Raw genomic sequence first — 27,571 nt, forward strand, 5'->3', positions numbered from 1 at the left:
ACTGGACTGCTGCCTGCCATGTTGACCCCTCAGGGGCTGTGACTTTGGGCTGTAGTAACCTGTAGTGGTCGGGGGCGGGGTGGGGGTGGGAGGGGGACTTTGAAATCTTAGAGGCTCGATCCACGTCCCGGTTCTGCTAAATGCGTACGTGCATGCTAAGTCGCTTCAGTCGTGTCCGACTCTTCGACCCCGTGGACTGTAGCCCCTCAGGCTCCTCTGTCCATGGGACTCTCCAGGCAAGAATACTGGGGTGGGGTTGCCATGCCCTCCTCCAGGGGATCCTCCCAACCCAGGGATGGCACGCAGCTCTCTTACGTCTCCTGCCTTGGCAGGCGGGTTCTTTACCACTGTGTGTTTTATGTTGCTTCAGTCATGTCCAATTCTTTGCCGTCCTGTGGACTAGCCCACCAGGCTCCTCTGTCCATGGGATTCTCTAGGCAAGAATACTGGAGTGGGTTGCCATGCCTTCCTCCAGAGGATCTTCCCAACCCAGGGATCGAACCTGCACCTCTTAGGTCTTCTGCATCGGCAGCAGATTCTTTACCACTAGCATCACCCTGGAAGCCCCTGGCTACATGACTACCATCATATTACTTCATCACTCTGTGCCTCAGTTTCCTCATCTGTAAAATGAGAGTGATGTTGCATCTGTTGCTTAGGGCTGCTGGGAGGAACAAATGAGATCATGGATTTGCAGGACCTGACATGATTTAAGAGCCAAATAAAAAAGTTACAGCTGTGCTGCTCCACAGGCAGGGATTTGGACTTGAAAGGAGGCTGACCAGATGTTTGTCAAAAGGCGAGCTGATCAGCCAGGCTGTGGCATTAGTGTCCTCCAGGGTGGCCGACCAGTGTCCTCCGCCTCCAGACAGGGAGGCAACCCCGGGGTGTGAGTGCCTGGAGCTCACACTGCTCTATCCCCTGTCCTCAGCCTGACTCCAGCCCCAGGGGCAGCTCTCATCCCCCATCTGCACCCAGCACAGGTGAAGAGAGGCAGAAGCCAAGTTCACGATCATCCCAGTGGAGGAGGTAGGTGTAGCAGTGGGTGTCGCTGTGAGGTGGAGACTTCCTCCCGGCAGAAACTCATCAAGGATGTGCCTCCTCGACTGAGCTCCCCGCGGCCGGGATGGGCCGTGGCCTGGCCTCCAGGAAAGAACAGACTCCCCACAAGATGCACAGCCTTGCCCCTACCAGAGAGGAAGGCAGAATCAGACAGGGGAGCTTGGCTTGCACTTATCTCTCGGCTCCTGGAGGAGGAAATGAAGGCAGCAATTAATTGTACAAGGCGGGTGGTTTGTGCAGCTTAAGTTCAGATAAAAAGTTTAATTATCCCTAAGCCCTAATACAAATTAATTAGCCTTCCATATTAGGAGGGTAAGCTTTCCTGCTCTTGCCACAGCCCAGACATCACTGCGGATTACTGAGGATGTGCTGGGGGGGAAGCAGTGAGCCCAGAACCCCACCAGGTCAGCGGCAGACCGCTGGCTCCACCCTGGCCCCAGCTGAGGGCTGTGAGGGTCCTAAGTCTGGGGTGAGCACCACAGCCCCCTGTATCTTGTGTGTCACCTCCAGGAGAGGCTTTTCTTGTCCCTTGTTTTTCTCCACCCTCAGAGCCACAGTGGGGGGTGGAGGAGGGGAGTCCTTATTTGCCTGAAAGACAGAAAAAAAATAAGGCTATGGCTTAGAAAAATTTTTTCTAGGCCACGACATTTTCTGTTTTTTTTTCTTTCTTCACCCTTTCCTTCCTCGAAATTCCACGGAGAAAATAGGCCATCATGGCCATAAGGACTTAGAGAATCACTGTTAGCTCCAGCACATCAGTGTTCCTGCCCAAGGGGCCCCAGGAGGGTCTGCAGGCAGACAAGGGGCACTGCCCATCACGATCATCACAGTCCTAATAGCTGTTACCTAATGAGTGTTTACTAAGGAACAGGAATTTCATCTTTGCAACCATATTGCAAGGAATGTTTTCTTCATTAACTCACACATTCGATCAACATTTATTGAAGTGATTTGAGCAAGGGAATGACACACTTGGATCTGCATTTTAAGACTATGGTTCTTTGTGAATTAAAGGAGAACAAAGTGTAAGTGAGGTGTCTGGTTAAGGGGCTTTCACAGAAGTTCAGTCTAGAAACCACAGTGGCCTGGACCCAGGGTTTATTTAATAAATGTCTATAAAGTTCTTAATATGTGCCAGAATTGAGCCTTTTACAAATGGTAACTCATCTAATCCCTCGCAACAGCCCTGTGAAGTAGGTACTATTATATTATCAGTCCCAGGAAACAAGATAAAGTAATCTGCACAAAATTCACCCAGCTCACAAGTGATAGAACCAGGACTTGCCCCAGATAGTCTGCTGCTCAGAGTCCACACTTTTAACTGCTATGCTATACTGCTGCCTCTGAGGGAGCAGAGATGGCTGAGAAGGGGGTAGGCTCCAGCTGACTCCTCAGAGCCTCTCCCACCACCACCCTCTCCCTCGCACAGCCTCATCCACTCCCCTGGAGAAGCAGGATCTCACAGACAGAGCAGGACAATGTAAACAGACCAACCTGGGTTTTAACCCAGGCAGTTTTGCCTCTGACTACCTGAGGACCTTGAACAATTCACTGTCCTCTCATCTCTAAGGAGGGCTAAGCTTACTTGGCGGGGCTTTCGTGTGATCTAGTGATGCCAAAGTGCTTAACATATGCCCCAGTACACTGTTCCCTTTCATCTTTCCATTCTCCATCCCTACTTTTTTAAAGCCAAATGATCCCGTTCCTTTGATTGTTTCCCCTATGAATTCCAGAAACTTCATCATCTCTCCCTCTCCTTTCTGGACATGACCCAGTTAATCAATGCCCTATAGAATACGTAGTGCCCAGAACTGCACACAGCAGCGGAGAAGCGGTCTGCACCAAGGAGCAGAATCCGTGCACCCACTCCTTTTTTCTGGTCCGCGTACTCCCTTCCGTCCAGCTCAAGGCAGCGTGAGGTCTTGAGCCGCTGCGTTACACTGGTGGCTGTGTTAAAGTCAATTTCCTCAGTGATTTTTAACTTGGATGGCTTTTAAGCTGCTCTCTCTCATCAGCTATACAAGTCATTGATTATTTGAACCAAAATGCTGGTGTTGTCATTTATCTTTGTTGAAATTAATCTGGTTGATTTCACCCATGATTACAATCTGCTAAAAATCCTTTTGACTCCTAAAGACCTCAATTTATAGTAGTGCTGTCATTTAGAAATTTGAAGAGCTTGATTAAAAATAATCAACCCTGGCAGCTCAGCTGGTAAAGAATCCATCTGCAATGCAGGAGACCCTGGTTCGATTCCTGGGTCAGGAAGAGTTGCTGGAGAAGGGATTGGCTACCCGCTCCAGTGTTCTTGGGCTTCCCTAGTGGCTCAGCTGGTAAAGAATCCTCCCGCAATGCGGGAGACCTGGGTTCGATCCCTGGGTTGGGAAGATCCCCTGGAGAAGGGGCTGGCTTACCCACTCCAGTTTTCTGGCCTGGAAAATCCCATGGACTGTACAGTCCATGGGGTCACAAAGAGTCGGACATGACTGAGTGACTTTTCACTTTCACTTTCATAGCCACATCATCACCAGCATCATCATCATTGTCATTGTCTCAGGATCCAAATGGAAGAGGGTTAAACAAAAGCAATAATTTGTTGGTGTGCAGAATCAAAAGAAGGCTTGCACAACTTAACCACAGGAAAGGCAAAAGTAAAGCTGATCCTCTCCAGGAATTAGAACAGGATCTCAGACCTCCACTAGATTTCCCTTTTCATCTCTCATCTCTTTCTACTGTCAGCCTGCTTCATTTCTAACTACAATCCGGCTTTTCCCCATGGCAGAAAGCATGGCAGCCAGTAACTCCAGAGCTTTTTAAGTTGAGTTTCAACTTCTTTGAAAGAGATTGATCTGGTCTCAAGGGTAAAAATCCAGGGGAGGGAAAAAGTTGACTAACACCATCAGCCAACAGTATAAATGCAAATCAAACTCACAGTGAGAAACTAAAATGAGGGTTACCATGTGATCCTGCAATTTCACTCCTGGGCATAAATCTGTAGAAAATGCTGATTAAAAAAATGCACACACTCCAGTGTTCATAGCAGAACTATTCACAATAGCCAAGGCATGGAAGCAACCTAAATGTCCATTGATAGATGAATAGGTAAAGAAGATGTGGTGTGTGTGTATACACACACACACACACACACACACATATATATATAATGGAATATATATATATATATAGTGGAATATTACTCAGTCATAAAAATGAATGAAATAATGTCATTGGCAGCAACACAGATGGACCTAGAGATTAACATAGGAAGTAAAGTAAGTCAAACAGAGAAAGACAAATATCATATAATACCACTTATATGTGGAATCTAAAAAAATGATACAAAAGAATTTATTAATAAAACAGAAATAGACTCACAGACATGGAAAGCAAACTTATGGTTAATAGAGGAGACAGTGGAGGGTGAAGAGGAAAAGACAAATTAGGAGTTTGGGATTAACATATACATACTACTATGCATAAAATAGATTAAAAAAACAAGGACCTACTGCATAACACAGAGAACTACATTCAATATCTTGTAATATCCTATGAGAAAAGAATCTGAAAAGAAATATGTACATTATACATATATATACACACACATATAATTGAATCCCTTTGCTATACATCTGAAACTAACACAACATTGTAAATTAACTATACCTTAACTATACCTCATTGTAAATTAACTTTACCATTTTAAAAAATGGGTAAAAAAGGAAAAAACCATGAGATACCACATCACACGCACTAGGGCAGCTAGAATCAAAAGATAAAGGGTAACAAGTATTGGTGAAGATATGGAGAAATTGGAACACTGATTTACTGGTAGTGGGGTTGTAAAATGGTACAATTCCTCCAACTGCTAAACATAGTAACCACATGTCCAAAATAAGGAAATCCATGGAGGCAAAGAGCAGACTAGTGGTTGCCTAGGGCTGAAGGGTGGAGTGTGGAATGATCACTACAGGATGAGTACTAAATTTCCATTAGAGGTGTTGAAAATGCTCTAAAATGCTCCCCAGTGGGAGCAGGGATATTGGGGAAGGCTTGTAAGAATATAGCAGCTCCTCTGAGACCCTGCTCTTCTGGACAGAGTTTATGTCATAATGGGGAGGGGAGGGGATCAGTTCCTATGAGTGAGTAAGATATTAGCAGACGAAATATTGGATACCCTCCGCACTGGCTATTCATAGAGAATTTACATTTACCCAGATAAAGCATCGAGGGCTTCTTCTGAATTATCTCATTAATTATCACAACAACCTTGTAAGTTAGGTTTATAAAACCCATTTATATTGGTAGAGGTTCAGGTTACGTAACTTCCCCAAGGACATTTAACTATTTAGTAAGTAACATTTGGCTCTGGTTCAACCCCAGATCTGAAGCCAGTCTCCTTTCTCAATCATTAGGCCACACTGCCTCCTTCTGGCCTGAAATGAGTAAAAAATTCTGGAATGCACCAGTGTAGACCTGAATTTAGATCCCATCTTCATTTCATTTGCTTAGTACTCTCTCACTGAAGGACACCCTTCTAACATGAAAACCAGGAACTTTCTTCGCTGTCCTGGGACCACTGTTGGTCGTCTTTTTTGTTGTTGTTGTTGTTGATCATCTTTGAGAAGGGCCGGAAGACTCGAGATGGTTGCTCAGTGCCTGCTAGCCACGCTGCTATCCCCTCCCTGTTCCTCCAGCTCGCCCAGTGTGTAGAGAACTGGGCAGGAATACGTCACGATGCAGTCCGTCTGTAGCCGGTTAACCCTCTCACAACAGGAAATAAGGGTCATCTGGCAAGACGTGTGCTTAGTGAACCAATGAGGCTTATTTTCCAAGTGCTCGCAAGCTGTCCACTTAATAATCCACTCTCAAATTCTGCCAGGAATTGGTTGACAGAATCGATGGATGCCAAGCCTGCTGGTCTGTGGTTCCTTAGACCGTCTTTCCCCTTCTTTAAAGATACTGATACTTTAGACTCCTGGGATTTCTCTGCAGCATCATGATTTCTCAGCCATCATGAGCAGTGGTTCTGTAACACCATCTGCACATTCCTCCTGTCTCCTGCAGTAGGATCCAGGTGGGCCTGCGATGGGAATCCACTGAAGACAGCTGGCCACTTGCCTGCTCTCCACTCCCCTGCTTCAAGCTCTGGATACTTTTTCCTCCACATGTGTCCCTGCCTTCCCAAGATAAAGCAGGTTCTCCTTCGTGGAGAAGGCAGAAAGCGCATGGGAGTTGCATTGGTCAGCTTTCTATCGTCTGTTCCAGCAGACCATCTGCCCAGCAGATGAGTAACTTTCCTTTCAGTGGCGAAAACAACCTCCCTGTTGTCCTTAGCATTTTTCACAACCTCAATCACTGAAATGTAGCCTTCCTGACACTGTTCTTACAAACTCCCACCATGCCTCATTTTCACCCATGGTCAGGTACCCAATGTCCACCTTTCAATCATATTATCTAAAAATTTCTTCATCACTTGGATGGTTAGAACTTGGAACAATCAGCTCATCAGCAACAGAGACCATAGTTTTCAGAATGCCTAGGTAAAAGTGAATCTATTTATTGTTTGTAGAGCAGTACACGTCACAATGGGGCTTCGCAGGTGGCTCAATGGTCAGGAATCTGCCTGCCACGCAGGAGACATGGGTTCAATCCCTGGGTCAGGAAGATCCCCTGGAGAAGAAACTGGCAACCTACTCCAATATTCTTGCCTGGGAAATGCTATGGACAGAGGAGCCTGCCAGGCTACAGTCCATGGGGTCACAAGAGAGTCAGACATGACTCAGCAACTAAACAACAACAAATACATCACAACAGAATTATGACCTTGGTTACTTATTATCTTCATTTTTGAGACAAGGAAACTGAGGCCCATAGTCACATTCCCCCAAGGTCACACTGTGATTTCAGGTGGAGCTAGGTGAGTCTTATCAGAGCCAGGTTCTGGACCACTTATCTGGAAGCCACTCCTGAGCATCATGGCAGAGAAGGCAAACCTAGCATCCGTGCTCCCAAAGGAGCGCTCAGTGGTGTGACTGAGACAGCTTGAGCCAGAACAAAGGGCCTTGACACTGAAGAAGAAGGAAGAAGGGTGTTGAGAATCTTAAATGGGGCCATTCATCCAAGTATGTGTCAACCATGGCACACCTTTGACCAAGCCCTTAGGGTTAGGGGTGAGAAGTTCACAGTTCTGCAATGGCTCCCCCATCGCCTTCCACAGTCTTTCTGGACCCCAGGACACCTGGGTCCTTCAGGACAAGTGACTTGGAGCCTCACAATTTCAGCAGCAACAATTCCAGGTCACCCTAAGGCTGTTTCTGCTCCGGACACCCAGAGGGCACAGAGGTGGGGAGAGGTGGTGGTTCTGGCTTTGGCCAAAGGAGTCATCACAGTTCTTTACCTAACGTGGCCTTTAAATGATCTCAATAAAGAAGAGGCTAAACACTTAACTGCGGCTGAGCATATCTTATTGATTGGAGGAGAAGGCTCTGGCCTGTTTGCCTGGGGCTGAGCAGGAGCCAGGCCAAGCCAGTCCCAGGAGGTGGCTGCCAGGGTGTGAAGTACTTAGGAGAGTTTCTCTGAGCTCTGAGAGGGGCTGGCACTGTCCCAAAGTGTCTTCACAGCTTAAGGGGCTGAGTTCTGGAGCTCATAGACCCCTTTAAGACAGTGGGATGATGTGAAAAGACGAGAAAGCAGGAGGTGGGGGTTTTGCTCCCAGCTGTACCCAAACATGAGCAACCCACTTCATGCCCCTGAGCCTTGACTCCTGCATCTGTCCAGTGGTCATCAGGGTTCCAAGTTCACAGGGTTCGTGGAGCTTATGTGAGTCAAATGTGTAAACATGCTTTGTAAATTATAAGTTTTCACATAAACAGAAGGTGGTTTACTCTTTGTTATTTTTATTACCATAAGAGAAATCGTGTTGTTCTGCTTGAAACTTGTCCATGGCTCCTCTTTGCACTTGGAATGGAACCCGTGCTCCTTGTGGGGGGCCCCTGGACCCCGCATGGTCGGCCCTGCCTGGCCCCCACCTGCCGCTTCAGTCTCCTTTTGTAGAACTCCCCACCTGCCCTGCGTGCCAGTCCTGCTGGCCCTTTCATTGTTCCCATAACAGGCCAAGCCCCTTCCTACCTCAGGGCCTCCGTCCTGTCTATTCCCTCTGCCTGGTAGCTCTGCCCCAAGTGTGTAGCGTGGCTGGATTCTTTACCTTCAGGTCTTAGCTTAAATGTTACCTCCTCAGGGAGGCCTTTCTGACCACACTTCCCCAACCGTGCACTGCACCATCTCTATTCTCTCCCTGGAAAGAGCCACAAGTTACAATGTTTTTATATATTCACTTAAGTGTTATGGTCTTCCCCTGGAAGGAGGCTGTCTCTGTGAACAGAAGGACCTTGTCTGTTTTGTTCACTTGCAGATTGTATCATAGTACCTGACACATAGTTCAGTTCAGTTCAGTTCAGTTGCTCAGTCGTGTCCGACTCTTTGCGACCTCATGACTGCAGCCCACCAGGCTCCTCTGTCCATGGGATTTTCCAGACAAGAGTACTGGAGTGGGGTGCCAATGCCTTCTCTGGTCCGACTCTTTGCGACCCCATGAATCGCAGCACACCAGTCCTCCCTGTCCATCACAAACTCCCGGAGTTTACTCAAACACATGTCCATCGAGTTGGTGATGCCATCCAGCCATCTCATCCTCTGTCATCCCCTTCTCCTCCCGCCCCCAATCCCTTCCAGCATCAGGGTCTTTTCCAGTGAGTCAACTCTTTGCATGAGGTGGCCAAAGTATTGGAGTTTCAGCTTCAGCATCAGTCCTTCCAATGAGCACCCACGACTGATCTTTAGGATGGACTGGTTGGATCTCCTTGCAGTCCAAGGGACTCTCAAGATAGCAGGCACCTAAATAACTGTCAGATGAATGAATGAATGGGTGAATGGGTGAATGATTAGCAGGGGAGCCTGATTGTTTCCCAAATGGCCCCTCTTCCTTACACCTGATTGTCTTCGTCTTTCAGATATGGAGACATGGTACCCAAGACGATTGCAGGAAAGATCTTCGGTTCCATCTGCTCGCTGAGCGGTGTCCTCGTCATTGCCCTGCCGGTCCCTGTGATCGTTTCCAACTTCAGCCGAATTTACCACCAGAATCAGAGAGCGGATAAACGCAGAGCACAGAAGGTAAGCCTCAGACCCGGAAAGGGGTAGGCCACACCGAGAGGGTGCCCTTGGCCTTGTGCCTTGTCACACAGAGCTCATGGGAGAATCCCTGCACAGATGGCCTCTGGCTTTGGAAGGTAAGCAACCCTAGGTGCCGCCCCACCTACCAATGTCCTGCATGCCAACCGCGGTCAGCTGCGCAAGGCTACAAACTCTCAATTACCCACAAGCCAATGTTCTCCTTGTGGATATTCTGTGCAGTTTCCTTGGGCCCTGGCCACCCCTCCTAGACCGCAGCTACTTACATTGGGCAGCGCCTGGACTCCTCCCTTCCACAGCCAAGAGCTTGCCGGGGAGCATAATCACTTTTCAGAACCCTGTAATAGCCTATACCAAACAGAGGGACAAAAATAAATTTGCTAAAAAGAAAAATGAATACTATGAAAGGAGAACATTCTGAGGCCATTGAGTTCAGGGACAAATTGCACAGCGGGCTTTAGTCACCTCAGGGTATCGTAGGATAGGGCATAGAACTGCCCTTGACAGTCAGGAAACTAAGCATGCGTCCTGGAAATGTTTCCAGTGATGTCCAGTGAGCACGCCTTAGGGAGGCTAGGCAAGGCGAACAGGATGAGGAAAGATGTCTGAAAGTTTTGGTGTGCCCAGAGAGAAGCCTCCTTTCCTGACGGGCCTCCACCTCGTGCTCTCAGCCAGCTGTAGTTCACCTGCATTTTTTGGACATCTGGCTATTGAAGGTACTTGGACCCAGGGGGCAGTTTTTCCTTTCTCTTCTGATCTATGCTGAAATACTCCCCCTTCAGCAGCATCTCAACCTCCAGTGGGGTACCATCAAAGCCTTTCTGGGTACAATGGAGTGGGAGGACCTGAAAGAGTCACTTAGGGAGGCCTGAAACATTATGTCCTTATTGTATTCTTTCTTCATTCATTCATTCCACACATGTTTACTGAGCACCTACTATGTGCCAGGCCCCATGCTGTGCAGCTGGGTTACTTCCTCACCACGTGAGCCTCTCTTCTGGCCTTGCTTTTGCAGAGATAACCCCCCAGTGGCGGGGCTTCCTTGACATATCAGAGGGATCCAGAATTTCAGAACACATCTGTGTATGCTGATTGAAACGAAGTCTCAAAGATCATGAAAGTTAGCTCTGAAATGTATAATGATTTGCATGTAACAATACTTAATGGGGGTTTCCCTGGTGTCTCACTGGTCAAGAATCTACATGTAATGCAGGAGACCCAGGTTTGACTTCTGGGTCGGGAAGATCCACTGGAGGAGGAGATGACAATCCAGGCAACCCACTCCAGCATTCTTGCCTGGGAAATCCCATGGACAGAGGGGTCTGGCAGGCTATAGTCCATGAGATAGCAAGAGTCAGACACAACTTGGTGACTAAACCACCACCATACTTAATATATATCACAGTTATATAAGAAATCCAGTTGGTCCCCACTTCCAACATCTCCCCTCTTGTGTGCCCCTGTGGTCATCTCCTTGCCCTACCATCTCCCTCTGCCTGTGCAGTGATATACTTCGACTTATCCTGACTGGGGTCTGTGATGTCAGCCCGCCTTGGGTTGATCTACAGTCCTCTCCATCCCCTCTGGCACCAGTTTCTACCTCTTCACCCAAGGTCAGGGCTTCCCCACCCCCTGCGAGCCAGCCCCAAAATAGAAGTTTTATCTCTTTCCCCATTCAAGTCAGCTGGCAAGTGTGAACAATAACTACATTCATTATGCTGTCCTTAAAAGAGGGGCAGGAAGAAACTGGGATCTCTTTTCCAAATCAAGGAGCCTAAAGCCCTGAAGGGCCAGGGGTCCTATAGCAATGGCAACCCCAGCCCCCCACCGCCCACCGCACCCACCAGGCAGGGCTGACACAGGGTTTTTGAAGAGCAGTAAAGGTTCCTGGAATCCTCAGCTCTCACACCAGCCCACAGTAGCCCCACTCTAGCAGGGCTTCAGCCGCCCCTGCACCCCCTTCCCTTCTGTGCTCACGCCCTTACCTGCTTCTTAGAGCATCTCGTCTGCTATCATTTTGCCCTCTGCAAAGAATGCTGTGGGGCCATTTCTCCACACAACTTTACAGAGTTCATTCCATGTGATTAGGATACATGAGAAATCAGCCTGGGCATCTTCCTCCTTCCAGCCCCTCAGGAGAGAGTCCCTCCCTCTGCTTCCCTCCTCCCTCTCCCTCTTTGCTCTCCCTGGAAATCAAAGTAAATATTCATAGTGTTTTCATCTTGCCTGGATACTGTCCCTTCTCATGGTCCACTCAGCTCTGTCTCTTTTACCTTGGGCTTCTTGTGAGAAGGGAAAAAAGACACCACAAGAATACTGCTTGCTTCCAGCCCCAGGTCTATCACAGCAGTGAGGCAAGGCAGGCAGGTCAGGGGACTCAGTGGGGAGTGGAGAGATGGGCCAGGAAGGGGGTCAGGGGAGCTGATGACAGCTCTCAGCTCAGACTACATACTCAGGAGTCATGAGGGTAAGCACTAGCCCATGTGCCTCGGGTGGAAAGGAAAGGACCAAAAAGTTGTTATCCTTTCCCATCATGACTGATTTGCTTGGGATTATTGCTTAAAGGACTCACCTGGGTCCTTTAAGCCAGGTGAGCTGGAGATCAAGGAAGGAGGCAGTGGACAGAGAGAGGGGAGCATCTGAGTGGGGATTTTTATTGGAATAAGTATAGATACACATGTAGCTATACAATTATCATATCCAATGCATGGGCATTGACATAGCTACAACCCACCAAGCCTATTCAGACTTGCCCAGTTTTGCTTGCACCCATGTGTGCCTGTGTGTGATGCTTTATACAGTTTTATCACCTATGCAAGATTACACATCCCCCACCTCAGTCAAGATACCACACAGTTTCAATACCACAAGGATCCCTGTATCTCTTATAACCACTCCCCACAACACACCTCCACCCTGTCTCTAAACCCTGGCAGCCATTTATCTGTCCTCCCTTTAGAAAATGTTTTCATCCTTTAAATGGTATATTAATGGGCTTATATAGTAGATAACCTTTGGAGATTGGCTTTTCCCATTCTGTTGTAATTTCCTCGAGATTCATCCAAGTCAGGTGAATCAGTAGTCTATTCTTTTTCTTTGCTGAGTAGTATTCCCTGGTATGGGTGCATCCGAGTCATGATTAACAATTTGCATGTTGAGGGACATTGGGTTATTATAAGTAAAGCTGCTGTTAACAGCCACTTGCAGGTTTGTGTGTGAACATAACTTTTCTTTTCTCTGAGATAAATGCTTAAGAGTACAATTGCCCATGGTCTCTTTTGGCTTTTCCAATTCTCTCTCTTTCTTCTTCTGCCTCTCCCAGGGCAGAGATGTCGATACTCATGCTCCAAGGATACCTGGCAGCCAGGCAGCTAGGAAGTACTTCATCGTGAAAGTCTTCTAGGGGCCCACAGAATTCTTGAGCTTATTAGCTTGTACCAGGAACTGTCCCCAGGGTGGCAAGATCCTCCATCCTGACCTCTCCTCCAAACCTGGAATCTCTACAGCTGTTGAAAATGCAAGTTTTGGGCTTTGCTCATCAGGTTAAAACTTGCCTGAATGGAGCTGAAATTTAGGGAAGGAGAGGGATGTTATGGAAGCAGCATTGGCCTGAAGGTTGGAAGATCTGAGCTAAAGTCTGGCCCTGAAAAAAATCCCTTCCCCTCACATCCTCCATTTCCTCGTCTTTATCTTTTTTTTTTTTTTCCATTTCTTTGTTTTTAAAACAGCCTAGATGATCTCCACATTCTTTTAACTCTCACACTGTACTTCTGGCCATAGAAGAGAGGGAGGCTGACCAGCCCACACAACGACTGAGTCTATCACAATGGCTTTTTTAACGTGGATTTCTGGCCACCTGTGTAGGATCATCTTCCTTGCTGGGCTATCACAAGCCTCACTTGAGCAAATACTCAGTGCAAAGCTCTGTGCTAGGTGCTTAAGATAAAAATGCGCATAAATCACAGACTCTGGCCCTCAGGAGCTCAAAGTCAAGCCAAAGTCCTCACCAAATTACATGTGCTGGGTAGTGTTCTGTAAATACATTGCAGACCTCTTTATCCTGTGTGGGAAATGATTAAACGATATAGTGCATTTGATATGACAATCTGTTGCTTTAATAGAGCCCAGGGTAAGATAAGATTAAAAGAAGTGCCACAGAGGAGAGCAGGAGAATCTTTCATCTCAAGAAAGTAATGAAGACAGAGCCCAGATACAAGAAAGGTCTGGCTCTAAGTGGTGCAATCAAATTATATAAGGCTATAATGAGCTTGACACAATTGGATTTCCATATGCAGCTCTCAACACCCAGCACTCACCCAAAACAATAACAGCACATCCTCACATGATGGAGGACTTGGGTGAATGCAGACATGGAGCTGAGGGGAGAGGTGGAGCCGGATCCCAGGGAGGAGAACTGTCCTGCAACTTGAATGCATGTACTTTGCTCAGAGAGAAGAGGAATGAGGGGCTTGCTTACCGCCCTTTCTCTCCCAGCTTCCTCTTTTCATTCTCGATCTAGAGGAAAGTTCTTTCTCAGATTTATAGGCAGATCTTCCAGGCTCAAGTGCTGACCTCTTGCCCATATTTAGAAACCAGGGAAGGTCGTTGACTTGTCCCTGCAAGGACATACTGGCCACAGGGGGACTTCCCAGGACACGATAGGTATCATGTGTTCTTCGTGCTTCTGTTGAGAGCCAGAAGCCAAGTCCCTGGCCTCCTTTTAGTAGATGAGCCAGACCAGCAGGACACTTGGAGGGGACACTTGCCCACGCTGGGGAGAAGGTGACAAGAAGTGAAAATTACCACAACTTTTCAAGGACGCCTCTGTTCAGAGTCCATGCTGAAGTTAAGTGCGGATTTTCCCAGAGGCAGGAGGAAGGACCCCTCTGGCCTAGAATAGGGCTGTCAGTCCACGTGGGCTTCTCTGCTTCCTGGAGCTGGGTCTAGATCCACAAGAGCCCAAACGTGAAGCTGCATGTTTTTAAACCAGCAGAAAGCCCTCTACCCATCCCTTCTCCCTCCCAAAGCCTCTTTCCTGTTAGGCCTCACTCTGCAGTTGTGCTGCTGTCATGGTGACACCGATTATGTTTATTGGGAAGGAGAAGAGAAGCCAGCCTGTGCAGCATGTCCCGCCTCTCCCACGGCCTCTGCAAGCAGGAGAGATGAGCATGCATGGCTGACATCCCATACAGTCTTCCCGTGGGATAGTGCTGCAGGCCTCCCAGGATGGAGCTAGGGAGATTTCCGGTGCCATAGCCAAGGCTGGGGCTTTCCTGGTGGCTCAGACAGTAAAGAATCTGTCTGCAATGGGGGAGACCCAGGTTTGATCCCTGGGTCAGGAAGATCCTTTGGAGAAGGGAATGGCTACCCACTTCAGTTCTCTTGCCTGGAGAATTCCATGGAGAGAACCGCCCAGCAGAATACAGTCCATGGGGTCGCAAAGAGTCAGACATGACTGAGCAACTAACATAGTTCAAGCTAGGGTGGTGTATGGAAATATGTTCCATTTTGCCCTCTCTCACCCACAGTGGGCCCTTGTCACACATACATGCATCTACATTCATTCCCATAGACGTGCACAACAAAACAGACATATAGAGACATACCCCAAAGACAGACACACAATTGTAAATTCATCTATTGATTTACAACTTACTAGGCACTGGAGAGACACCAGTGAACGAAACAAAAACTGTGACCTTCGAGGAGCTTGTTTTTTTATTTATTGGGGTATACTTGCTTCACAACATTGTAACTAGTTGCTGCTGTAGAGTGAAGTGAATCACCCATTTGTAGACACATTTCCTCTTCCTTCTGAATGTCCCTCCCATCTAGGTCACCGCATCACATTGAGTAGAGTTCCCCACACTATACCGTAGGCCCTTGTGTGCATGCGTGCTAAGTCGCTTCAGTCGTGTCTGACTCTGCGACCCCATGGACTGTAGCCCACCAGGCTCCTCTGCCCATGGGATTCTCCAGGCGAGAATACTGGAGTGGGCTGCCACGCCCTCCTCCAGGGGCTCTCCCCGACCCAGGGATGGAACCCTCTATGTTGCCTGCATTGGGAGGCAGGTTGTTCCCTACTAGCACCATCTGGGAAGCCCCCACAGGCTCTTACTAGTTATCTATTCCAGGCGTAGCAGTGTACACAGGTCACTCCTAAATCTCCTAGTTCATCCCACCCCCTTATTTCCCTGCATGAGGTCCATATGTTTGTTCTCTATGTCTGTCTCTTTATTTCTGCTTTGCAAATAGGTTTATCTGTACCATTTTTCTAGATTCCACATGTATAGCCAGACCTTGAGGAGCTTTACATTCTGGTGGGGGAGAGAGACAGTAACAAGATAACTATATAAAACATATACTACCCCCTCCCAATGGAATGGGGAACACATGTAAATCCATGGCTGATTCATGTCAATGTATGACAAAAACCACTACAATATTGTAAAGTAATTAGCCTCCAACTAATAAAAATAAATGGAAAAAAAAACCCATATACTACCTTAGTTATGAATGCTAAGGAAAAAATAGAAAGACAGGGAGGAGTTGAGGGCCACATGTACACACTCCCTGATTTTCTCCTAATTAACTGGTATTTGGGCCCCTGCTGAATGCAGGGAGAAGCACTGGACCCTGGGGGAGAATCAGGGAGCTCTAACATGTGCTCCTTGCAAGAGCCTGCAGTCTGGAGATGAGAAATACCCTGATGCAATACTGAGTGGATAAAGGTCATGAAATTTGGGGGAAGGAGGGAGGACTTTGATGAGTAATAGTCCCCCTCACTCTTTTATCATCTCTGTCAATCACAGAAGGCCCGCCTTGCCAGGATCCGTGTGGCCAAAACTGGCAGCTCCAACGCCTACCTGCACAGCAAGCGCAACGGACTCCTCAACGAAGCGCTGGAGCTGATGGTAGGTGCCCCGAGGACCTGGGGCCGGGAGGTGGAAGGGAGGACGAACTTGGTTTCTCCTCCTGGGGACAGCAGCACTTCCGCCCCAAAGCCCCAAACTTTCCCCCAGTAGCAGCCCTCTCTACATTCCTCTTCCATAGGGTTATCATTGTATCCCTAAGCCAGTTTTAGCTTAGGTGCCCCTAGCCAAACACTAACATGTTCTAGGGTGACCCTAAAATTCGGTTCATCCAGATTTTTCTGGCCCCTCCTCCCTTCTGTGGAGAAATGAAGGAGATGGAGAGACGGAGAGCCACCAGCTTTTCACTCAGTATCTCTTCTTTTCTTCCTAGGGCACCCCAGAAGAGGAGCACATGGGCAAGACAACCTCACTCATCGAGAGCCAGCACCATCACCTGCTGCACTGCCTGGAAAAAACCACTGTGAGTCCCAGCCCAGCGCCACCTCCTTTCTCATCGCTGACCCCTGACCCTTTTCAACAGTCAGAACTTACAGAGTGTGAACTCTACCCACATCCCCACCCTGGGCCCAAGCTTCAGAAGTCAAAGTCTGTCCCCTTAGAACAAAAGAGTAGCGATGAGGTCTCTATCAACCCTCAGAAGGAAGACCCTAAGGGTCAGAGGCCAGCTCTGCCCTGCAGTGGCACAGAGGAGGCCATTCCCCTGGGCTTTCCACACAACCCCTCTATCTCCATCCCCATGGCCCATTTCTTAGTTACTGAGGCCTAAGGGCTGAATCTATCAGCTTCTCAGTTCTGATGGGCATCACTCTTCAAAAGTAGGGCTGAATTTATAACAGATTGCTACAGGACCGCAAAGAAGAACGTCAACTTCTATCCCAACCCTGGGGCTAGATGGATGGAATTTGTGAGTCCTTCTGCTGCCTCCACTCCACTTGAAACAGGAGACAGTGAATGAAAGAGGCAGTGCATATATTGCTCTAGCCAGCAATTTTACCAGTACCACCCATCTTAGCCACCCTGCAATTCTCAGGGAATTCAGATTCTGAAAGGCTTATTGTTAAAACAGAGTCATGGCTTAGGGTGCCCCAGCTGGAATGTGGAATGATGCTTGTGCCTCACCAACAGGCTGAAAGGAAGGGCAGTGGGGCCAACCCTGGACCCTTGGCAAAAAGTGTTAGAAAGAGTGGGGAGGGAGGAAAAGTCAGGCTGGACAACAAAAGAGGGACAAAGGGAAACTTTCCTGTTTCTTTCTAGGATCTCCCTCCCCAAAAAGCCTATAGTCAGGGCTCAGCACACTAAGCAGGGAACTTTCTAATTCTCAATATTCCATATCCTGGCCTCCCAGATGTGGGGGGAACAGATATTAGATGACTCTTAGATGAGACAAAGGGAGGCACTGGATGGCAGCTGAACCCAGTGAGGACTTCCAAGGTGGGAAGGTACTCTGAAAACCCTAGTTTCCAGGATTTATTAAATATTTCATAGAGTCAAGAACTGTATGTGCATATCTAGAATTCTTCTCAAAGATTCAGAGCTTGCCAAAGAAATAGGCCTGGACCCAACTGCCCTTTCCGAGTTGCATGCGCTGGGGGGAATGTGTAAGTTGAAAGGATTTGGGTGAAATTTAACATTGGGTTTGAAGGGATGGAATGTTGGCATTGAAGAAATGAGATCTTGGAATCGAGGGATGGAATGCTGGCATTGAAGGGATGGAATGCTGAATTTGGGGGAAAGAATGTCAGATTGGGGGTGGAGTATATTGGGATTAAAAGATGGAATGCTGGGTTTTAGGGGAGGAATGTTGGACTCCAAGGGTGGAATGCTGGGACAAAGGAGGAAGAATGCGGGGAGCAAGGGTGGAATGCTGGGATTGAGAGACTGAATGTCAGAACTGAGCTTGGGAATGCTGGAATGTACAATCAATGGTGTTTTTATCTTCTGTTGGCATGTTGTCCTGTAGGGGTTGTCCTATCTTGTGGATGATCCCCTGTTATCTGTACGAACCTCCACCATCAAGGTATAACTTTTTAAAACTTTGATTGATGTTTCTCTCTCTGATTCCTCTGAGTCTGTGGAGTCTCCTTTTTTTACCCCCTGGTCTGGTTCTCTGCATGCGCTGTTGATTCTTCTGGGGCTTATCCCACCTCTGCCATCACACCCAGTACCAGCTCAGGCTTCCAGTTTTCTTGTGCCTTTCTGATTCCCTTTTTTGACCTCCCCAGGGGCTTGGAGGGGTGGTGGGACATGGCACCAGTGTTGGTATCCTGTGAGTGTCCATGTGCCACGTCTGTCTATGCCCCCACCCCCCAATTCCACGGGAACTCCTGGTATTGGCTGTCGGGGCTGGTCTCTCTCTCTCTCTCTCTCTCTTTCTCTCTCTCTGAACTCTGTTCTCACGCTATTTCTCTTCAGACTTTCTCCTCACTCTGGCAGCCTGGGCCAGATTGTTCACACGAGATGTTTAGTCACCTTGGCCAAACAACCATATTATAGTCATCCTGTGTTGCACTCCACCCTATCCTGATGGCCTCCATTGAGAGTCTGTTAGCATCCCCTCCCCGTGCTGACACTTGACCTAGGGAATCCTGTACCTTTAGGTGTATTAAGGAGCCATACCCCATAACCAGCTTCCCTGGCAGCTCAGTCAGTAAAGAGTCTGCGTGCAATGCAGGAGATCCAGGTTCGAACCCTGGGTTGGAAAGATCCTCCGGAGAAGGGAATGGCAACCCACTCCAGTATTCGTGCCTGGAGAATCCCATGGACAGAGGAACATGACAGGCTATAGTCCATGGGGTCACAAAGAGTCAGACATGACTAAGTGACTTTCACTTCAACCCATAACCAGGTGAGAAAAAATCAATCATCAAAAGAAACGATAACTCTTGACATTGTGACCCCATTGGCCTTCAAGAGCAAAGCTCTCCCAATTCTGTGAATAATTCAATGCCTTTAAAATCCTGGGTCTCATGCTTACCCAGGATTCATAAGGATCTCACCCAGTAAAGCCAGAAAGAAATAACCTAGCACACCCACTACTCATAGTCAGGGACTCCTTGCCTGCTGCCCCCGGTGGGTATCCTGTCAAAGCCTACAAAGTCAGGCAAGTCTTTGCTTCTAGCTCTGAGGATGCCACGAAATCCCTCCATATCCTCTATATCCCTTCAGCCAAAGCCGCAGATGAAGTACAGGAAACATTGTGATTTCATGACTGCAGTCTCCGCCCTTCAGTCTGATGACCAGGGCTGCCCATGGGAATCTCTTCCTTCGTTCCTTCGAGGCCTGTGGGACACCCCCAGGTCCGGAACGCTTCTTGGTGCTCCAGGCAGCTGGGCACCCTCCTCTCAAGGGCCAGAACAGAGCCAGGCAGGGTGCTGGGTCTCCTCCCGCCCCCGCCCCCACTTCCTATCTCTGTCTCTTACCTGTTCCCCCTCTGCTCCCCACAGAACCACGAGTTCATAGATGAGCAGATGTTTGAGCAGAACTGCATGGAGAGTTCAATGCAGAACTACCCGTCCACGCGGAGCCCTTCCTTGTCCAGCCACCCGGGCCTCACGACCACCTGCTGCTCCCGCCGCAGTAAGAAAACCACACACCTGCCCAATTCCAACTTGCCGGCCACCCGCCTGCGCAGCATGCAAGAGCTCAGCACGATCCACATCCAGGGCAGCGAGCAGCCCTCCCTCACCACCAGGTGGGTGGCTCCCGTCCATCCTCCCTGAGGCTTTCGGGCACTCTCTGGGCTTCCCCTGTGGCTCAGCTGATAAAAAGTCTGCCTGCAATGTGGGAGACCTGGGTTGGATCCCTGGGTTGGGAAGGTCCCCTGGAGAAGGAAAAGGCTGCCCACTCCAGTATTCTGGCCTGGAAAATTCCATGGGCTGTATCATCCGTGGGGTGGCAAAGAGTCGGACATGACTGAGCGACTTTCACTTTCACTTTCACAGAGTGATGCCATCTCTGCGTTAGGAGAACCCTGGGGTCTTCAGCCCTCCCTCCCCCATATCTAATGCAAGGGCCTCCCCCAACTTCCTTCTCATCCTCGCAAGTTAGCCCAAAAGTCCCTCCTATGCTTTGGAGGATACTACAGCATGTTTAGGCCCAACTTGGGGGGCGGGGTAGATATGAGAAATATTTATAACAACAAAAATCCAAAAATGACCTACCTGGTGCAGAGAATGGATTGTTTTCTCAAGAAAGTAATTTTCACAATTAGACATGGCTTATCCCAGGCTAATTTTGCATCACAAAGTGACTCTGCTTATATTTAGGCCCCTTCCCACTACCTCCAATGAATTGCAAGGAATTCAGGGGAAGTAAAATCAAGTGTCACAAATGATAGGAAAATAGTACACTGGAAGGGAAAATGTATACTCTGAATTCCAAAGCCCAATATGCATGACTTTTGCAATTTGGGGTAGTTGAGTAATAGTCATCAGAATGGATAATTACAAGCCAAATACCTAAAGCAGAGATGGAGGGACACCCAAACCACCTCCTAGTTACTATAAGCTAGACATGTAGAGGGTCACAGAAGCTTTGGGACACTAGCAAGATGAACCATCATCAACTCACTCTTTTTTTTTATCCTAGTCGTTCCAGCCTTAATTTGAAAGCAGATGACGGACTGAGACCAAACTGCAAAACATCCCAGATCACCACAGCCATCATCAGCATCCCCACCCCCCCAGCACTGACCCCGGAAGGCGAAAGTCGGCCAGCCCCTGCCAGCCCGGGCCCCAACACGAACATTCCTTCCATAGCCAGCAATGTTGTCAAGGTCTCTGCCTTGTAAAACCACTGGACAGAGGGCCAGTGCAGGTAGTGGGAGTGAAGGGGGCTGGCATGTCGGTGGGTGGCCACTGGGACCACTCCCTCCCCCTTCCCCACTATTCCTGCCCGCCCCGTTGCGCCCCTAGCACTGAAACTTGTGCCTGGAAGAGAAGGAGGCAGCGAAGGGGCACGTGAGGTTCACTGCTGCTGGCGTGGACGCAGCCCTGAGCTACTGCATCTCGCTGGGGCCAGAGGAAGGGAGGACGGGTGGGGGTATGGATGGGATGTGGGGGTACAGGCTGTGAGCCAGGACAGGGCCCAGAGGGGGGGAGCCTCAGACCAAATAACAGATGTTTCTGGAGACCCCAGTGAGGAAAATACAAGACCAAGAGCAGCACAGAGGCCGAGTTGTCACATGCAAAACAGGAAGAAAATATAACACTGTGTATTTAAGCGCCTTTTTCAAGGCTCTTAATGGATAATATTTATCATGGGAAAAGGTGGAAAACAAAAACACCAACGGAGTTTTGTGAAATGTTTTTCTCCATGGACCCAATACCTTTGAACCAAAACAATGCATTTTGTGAGGGTTTTTGTTTTTGTTTTTTTCTCTCTCCTTTTATAGCAAAAGCTTTTAGGCTAAGAAGTCAGTTACTGCTGAGTTCTCTCTCCGTTCCCCCAGGTAGGTGAGGTCAAATGAGTCTGGGCCCCACTGCCCAGCCGACCTGCACAGAGCAGCCAAGTGACCACACAGCAACACTCACCCTCTGTCTGTCCCCGTCTGCTTTGTCTCTGTACCTCTCCGCTTCACCCCCTGGGTGTTTTTCTCTGTGTCTAGCCATCTGTCTCGACATGGACCCCAGTGATCCTGAGACATGTTAAAGAAGGCCTTCTCCACTGCCAAGCACCTACAGACTCATGCCCGGGAATTCTATTTATGTGAATGCAGTGGTGGAGGAGAACAGAACAGAGCAAAAATGGGCATTTAGGGATGAGGGACATCTACCTTAAAGAGCAGAGTGCTTCCCTTGTGGCTGGAACCACTGGTGTTTGAAGTCTGCATTTCTGGGGAAGAAAGGAAATGACCAGATTTATCACATTGGGATCTTGAAAAAAGAAACAGCCAGCTCCGGAGAGGCACAGAAAATTCCAGCGTGTGCCAGTGGAGAGAGAACAGAAGAACCCAGGGCTCCCAGCGGCAGCCGGCCCCTGCGGCACCTTGCTCTGTACCCTTCTTTCAGGACCCACCATAAAGCCCATTCAGAGCTCTGCCAAAAGGCTCCATGAGCAGTTAACCGCCGAGAAGGCAGTGGTATGGGGACCAAGCTCTGACTTATCTCATACCTGAGGCAACTCCCACGGAGGCTGCAGAAGGTTAAGTCTGTGTGCCTCACGAAGGATTCTCCAGAGTGAAAGCAAGTAAGAGATCATAGATGATTCTTACGTGGTCTGAATGGTGCCTTGGGGTCTGAAGAGTCTTCAGGCCAACTGTCCCTGAAGATAACTGAAATGGGGGAGAAGCCTGATCACCTCCCTGAAAGTGAGGAAGTATTTATTTCCGGAGAACCTAGACCACACTTCTGTGCAAGTGGTTTGTAGCCGGGTGGGGCTGGGAACACTATTTCTGGAATCCAATCAGTTTTCACTGCTTTTAGCAGAGCAGATGGGCCTTGGGGTTAGTGACAAAGCTCTTACCACCCTTCCCAACCTCTAGCTAGCCTATTGCAGTCTCTCTAACCTGGATTCTGAGTTACAGGAGTTCCTCAGGAACTCTTTATCCATTCAACAACTTAGTGATTAGCTGTTTAATCGTAGACCGAGAATTTTTCTGCCCACCAGAGGCATCCAGATGAGTTTCACTAGCCGGGAACCTAAAAATTACCTTCATTGGCTTCCCTATGACCCCAGCTCTACTGACCCTGCAGAAGGAGAAAGTCAAAGGGTTGTGAGGTGGCACCTAACCAGAAGGTGAGCAGAAGGGCAGAGGAGAGGGAGGCTTCTACTTTATGCTCTCCTCATTGGTCACTGACTGGGTCCTTTCTCTGGGTCTGACCTCAAGGATTTCCCCCTGACCTGAGAATGGGGGTGATTCTGGCCCTCTGAGCTCATGATAGAAGTAGGCAGAAAAGCTTTACAACTACAGAGGAATTCGTGTGTATACACAAACACACAACAACCTAAACACACTTGGGAATAAGTACTTCAACCCATTCATGGCATACATATGTCTCATCAGGAAACGCAGAGGATTGGGCTGGGCTCCATTTAAATGGCAGGCCAAGGACTAGAAAAGGAACTTTTCTCTTGAAAGAATGGACAAAGTTAGGAAGGTCTAAAGTTTCTAAGTATGTATCATGAGAACTGAATGGGGTAAAGGATAAAGAGGTAAATAGGAGCATGGTTACATATACATACGAATGAACTGTGTTTAAGAACAGATCATCACAAGGTTAGAATAATGACTGCTCCAACCTGGGACCTGTTTGGTAGTGTACTAGGGGAGCATATTAGTGGTTCCCATAAAAATTAATGAAGAAATTTTAAAAATCATATCCCAAATAATTTCCTGTTGTTTTTTTGACCCTAATGAACTGAATGTTTTGTATCCCTTAAATTTCATTTCCAAATCTTACATTATACCAGGTCCTAGATGACCACTAGACTAACCCCTTCAGCTCCATCCCTCAGTAGCCTTAGCCAAAGATGAGAAATCCACTTCACTCAAGAAAACGGAATACAGCCAGAAGGGCCACTACTGCTAAAGGATATTTGTAAGTAAACAAAAAGGCCAAATGTGCCACGTCAGTTTAATGTCTAACTCAATGGCCAGTGACTGAAGAAATGGGATATTATCAGGGTTTCCAGGGGACAATGGCTTTCTGGGGAAATGACTTGAGCTTTCATAGTTCTATCATGAACCACTTCAGCATAATAGAAGAGTCACAAAACTACCCATTCAATCCTATTTAACATTAGGGAAGGTTAAAAACAAACCAGTAGGCTACATTCAAATGAATGGAAACTTAGAAAACATGGAATTAAGAGTATATAAAACTAGAAGAAATTAGAGACTATCTAAGTCATTTTACAGTATAGGCTGATGCTAAGTGACCTGCTCGAGGTCATGAGGTCATTTAATGAAAGGGCTGGGATCAGAACCCAAATCCCTTGAATATTAGTCTAATGCTTTTTCCATTACACGCATTGCCTCTCAGCAACGATGCTCAGAGAAGACCCATCAGAGTTTACTTGCTATAACTAGAGACATAGTCATGTGTGAATGCCAATTATTACTTGGACACAAGCCCTTTGAAACCACCTGACTGTACCAGTATAAAACATACCTTGGAAACCACCATCCGCTAGACAGAATCAGCTAAGGACTATCAGTTCTGTCAAAAGCAGGTGAGGAAGTGTACAGTCATGTTTTTTCAGTCCAATGCTGTCTTTCCAATGCCCTCAATGAAGAGAGAGCTATGACATTTTAAAGCATACTTTATGTAGTCTTTAATCCTTTCTACAACCTCTGGTGGTAGTAGGTCAAGAACTAAATCTTTAATTCACAGAGGGGAAAACAGGCAGAAAGAAGCTGAGTGACATTCAAATTCACATGGCAAGTTAGTGGCAGAACTAAGATTGCAATCCAGAGCTTAGACATCTTGCCCTGGGGTTTTTCCCTTGACATCATCTCAGGCTTGCTTATATTTTTAATACTTGGATTTTCAGAATCATCCTGAGCCAGGACCTCCAGAAGCACACTGTGTACTATTCCTCCTTCATCCCTTCCTTTCACTACCAGTGTCAAGCTCAAGACTAATTGCATAGAATCCTGTTCAGAAGACTAGATATTCTCAATGATAGTTGAATACATGAGTCTACAATCATACAGGAGGATAAAGTCAGCAAGTAGAAAAGTGAAAGTAAGAAAAATAAAAAATTTGAACAGAAATTAAAATGGCCAGTTAATGATGATTCACAATTAACAAGCATCAATTCATGGATATGCTTGAGGACCTGACCCAGTTTTCAAACGATGATTCCTGCAGTTCAAGATCATGTCACTTTTTAAAATTGATCTAAACCTAGATGTTTAGGCTATTAATGAATTCTAGTGATCCAGGCTCCCTCACTTCAATTACCAGGAAACTACAAGGCATAAACATCCTAACACTGTTAATCTAAGGCAATATTAGTTTCCCTTCTCATCTAGTTGGCATGGTAACCATAAGAGAAACCCAAAAGACTATTTTCCCTTTCTGATTTCCTTATGAAATCTCAGTAAAGCTTTAAAATGAGTGAAAGAAAAATGTTATGATCCGTCACCCTTGGAGCCCAAACAGCATCATGATGAGCATCATTAGGACTAAGAGAAAGTGGATCAGAAAAAGAAACAGCTTTAAAGGGGTTCCTTTTGAGTCCTGTTTTCAATTCAGAATGTTCTATGTTTTTCTCATCAAGTGTGGGAATGAATTTCTCTTAGCAGGTTTCTCAACTACACTGGCTGATGTCACACTAACCAGTGTAGGGCACTGACCCAAGTCCTGGGGGGCTCCTTGGGCCAATAGACTATTTTACAAACCTGGGTGGTGGGAGGGATGGTATATTTTTGATAATCAGACATTCCAATGTAATGTTTTCCTTAGAGGTCACCCTCCCCCATTAATGTTATCGTGAAAAACATCAAGTGTGTTTTTTTCTATTTTCATATAATAAATGGGCTTTGCTTACCAACATCACAATGGCAAAGAAGAAATACTGTACAAAACTGCAGAAAGATAAACATGTGAAATCTTTCTATGGAAACAAACAAACAAAAAAACCAACTCTTGAGTTTCCTGTTGTCTTCTTTTGAAACTGTAGTGCATATGTTAAAATGTATATCATTTGCAGTATTGAGTCATGTGCCACTGCTGTACCTGATGTATCCAATCTGGATTAAACAATGTGCCACAAAATGATTATGACTGTTTATTTTAATACCTGTATTCTCCTGCTATACATTAGAAAATAAGGGTAATTTGAACAGAGACTTTCTCCCTTGCCAGAAAAAGTCACAGAACCTCAGAAGGCTGCTTAAGCTCTAGTCTCATCTTCCCTTCCCCATCCTCCCTCAATGCGAGCAACTCCTTTATGAAATCCGAGACGTTATTGCCTGCTTGGATACTTTAGTCATGGGTGTTCACTAACAGGGAAAGCATTTGGTTGCATTTGTCAACAGCTCTATTTTGAGACTCAGCCCTGCATTACTGAAAGAAAATAGGCTTTTATGTATCTGCATTGGTTCTGCTGAGAATACACTGAATATCTACCATCTAAACCAACATCTCAAACTAAAACTCAAAATTAAATGCTATATAGAGTATAGCAAAAAGCATTAGAGGACAGAGCACACATTCAGGTTCTATCATTTATATGACATCACATCAGTTTCTGTGTGTGTGTATGTGGTCACACCCCGCAGCTTGCGGGATTCTTAGTTCCCTGACTGGGGATTGAACCCTTGTTCCTTGCAGTGGAAGCATGGGTATCTTTAATCACTGGACTGCCAGGGAAGCTCCCAGTCTCTTCTCTCTTGGCTTCAGTTTGTTTCCTCATCTTAAAAATGAGGGGATTGGATTAGATACCTTGAAGATCTGTTCTTAGTAATTCTGGTTTAGGTAGTGAGAGCAACTGGCATTTTCACATTTCACCATAATGTGGCAAGAACAATGGGAATTCTTTTGATTTCCCCACAACAGCCATCGATGAAAATTTTAAGGTTAAAGCAAATGAAGGTTTGCTGTGTGTAAATATAAAGTAAATGTAAAAAATGCAAGGTTAAAGCAAATGTGTGATGCCAGAAGGCCCTGAGTTGGCTGTGAAATTCATTTCTATCACTAATGTTCATAGCTTTATCATCCACTAGGTGTCACTACAGATCCACAGTTCAAATAATCTGGAGAAAAGTAATGAAATCAAATGCATGGTGAGCAATATGTGCTTTTTCATGAAAAAAAGGACTAAATGTTAACTGGGGTATACATGCTTGTTCACAGAGACACAAAACAATAAACATATTCTGTCAAAATGAGAGAACAACCCAGTAATGGAGTTCCAATGTCAGTTATGACTATCAAAAATATAATTTTATTTTTTAAGATTAAGATAGGGTTATTTATGAGGGAGAAGGAAAAAACCTAAGACTTTAAACTACTCCCTTGACTCATACGAGTTGATCCATTAAGTATCATAGTTTCTGTTCAATTATTTTTAGTGTTTAAGGGCTCTTACCTTTAAACCATTTTTTTTTAAGGTTAGTGATACTGTTAGTAGCTTAGTCATGTCCAACTCTTCATGACCCCATGAACTGTAGCCTGCTAGCCTCCTTTGTCCATGGAATTCTCAAGGCAAGAATACTAGAATGGGTTGCCATTCCCTTCTCCAGGGGATCTTCCTGACCCAGGGATCGAACCCGGGTCTCCCACATTGCAGGGAGTTTTTATGGCCTGAGCCACCAAGGACGCCCTTTTGAAGGTTAGTGTTACTGTGTTAGCGCTCAGTCATGTCCGACTCTTTGCGACCCCATGGACTGTGGCTCGCCAGGCTCCTCTGTCCATGCGATTCTCCAGACAAGAATACTGGAGTGGGTTGCCATTCCCTTCTCCAGAGGATCTTCCTAACCTAGGGATCGAACCAGG

At 46.9% G+C, this 27,571-nt stretch overlaps 1 protein-coding gene across 2 annotated transcripts in view; it reads left to right on the forward strand.

Annotated features, from left to right (window-relative positions):
• The window catches only part of KCND3 (potassium voltage-gated channel subfamily D member 3), a 222,640-nt gene extending 196,791 nt beyond the window's left edge, over positions 1–25,849 (forward strand). Inside the window, exons 3-8 of one of the 2 annotated variants that reach the window (XM_043877893.1) lie at positions 9,072–9,234; positions 16,065–16,166; positions 16,498–16,587; positions 18,088–18,144; positions 19,571–19,818; positions 20,715–25,849. In XM_043877893.1, the coding sequence (XP_043733828.1) occupies positions 9,072–9,234; positions 16,065–16,166; positions 16,498–16,587; positions 18,088–18,144; positions 19,571–19,818; positions 20,715–20,916 (862 nt within the window). In that variant the 3' untranslated portion in view covers positions 20,917–25,849. The remainder of the gene's footprint in view (positions 1–9,071; positions 9,235–16,064; positions 16,167–16,497; positions 16,588–18,087; positions 18,145–19,570; positions 19,819–20,714) is intronic. The other variant, XM_043877894.1, reaches the window with a different exon arrangement.
• The last annotated feature ends 1,722 nt before the right edge of the window (positions 25,850–27,571 follow it).

The sequence above is a fragment of the Cervus elaphus genome, chromosome 20 (assembly GCF_910594005.1).
Source record: "Cervus elaphus chromosome 20, mCerEla1.1, whole genome shotgun sequence".
Taxonomy (NCBI): domain Eukaryota; kingdom Metazoa; phylum Chordata; class Mammalia; order Artiodactyla; family Cervidae; genus Cervus; species Cervus elaphus.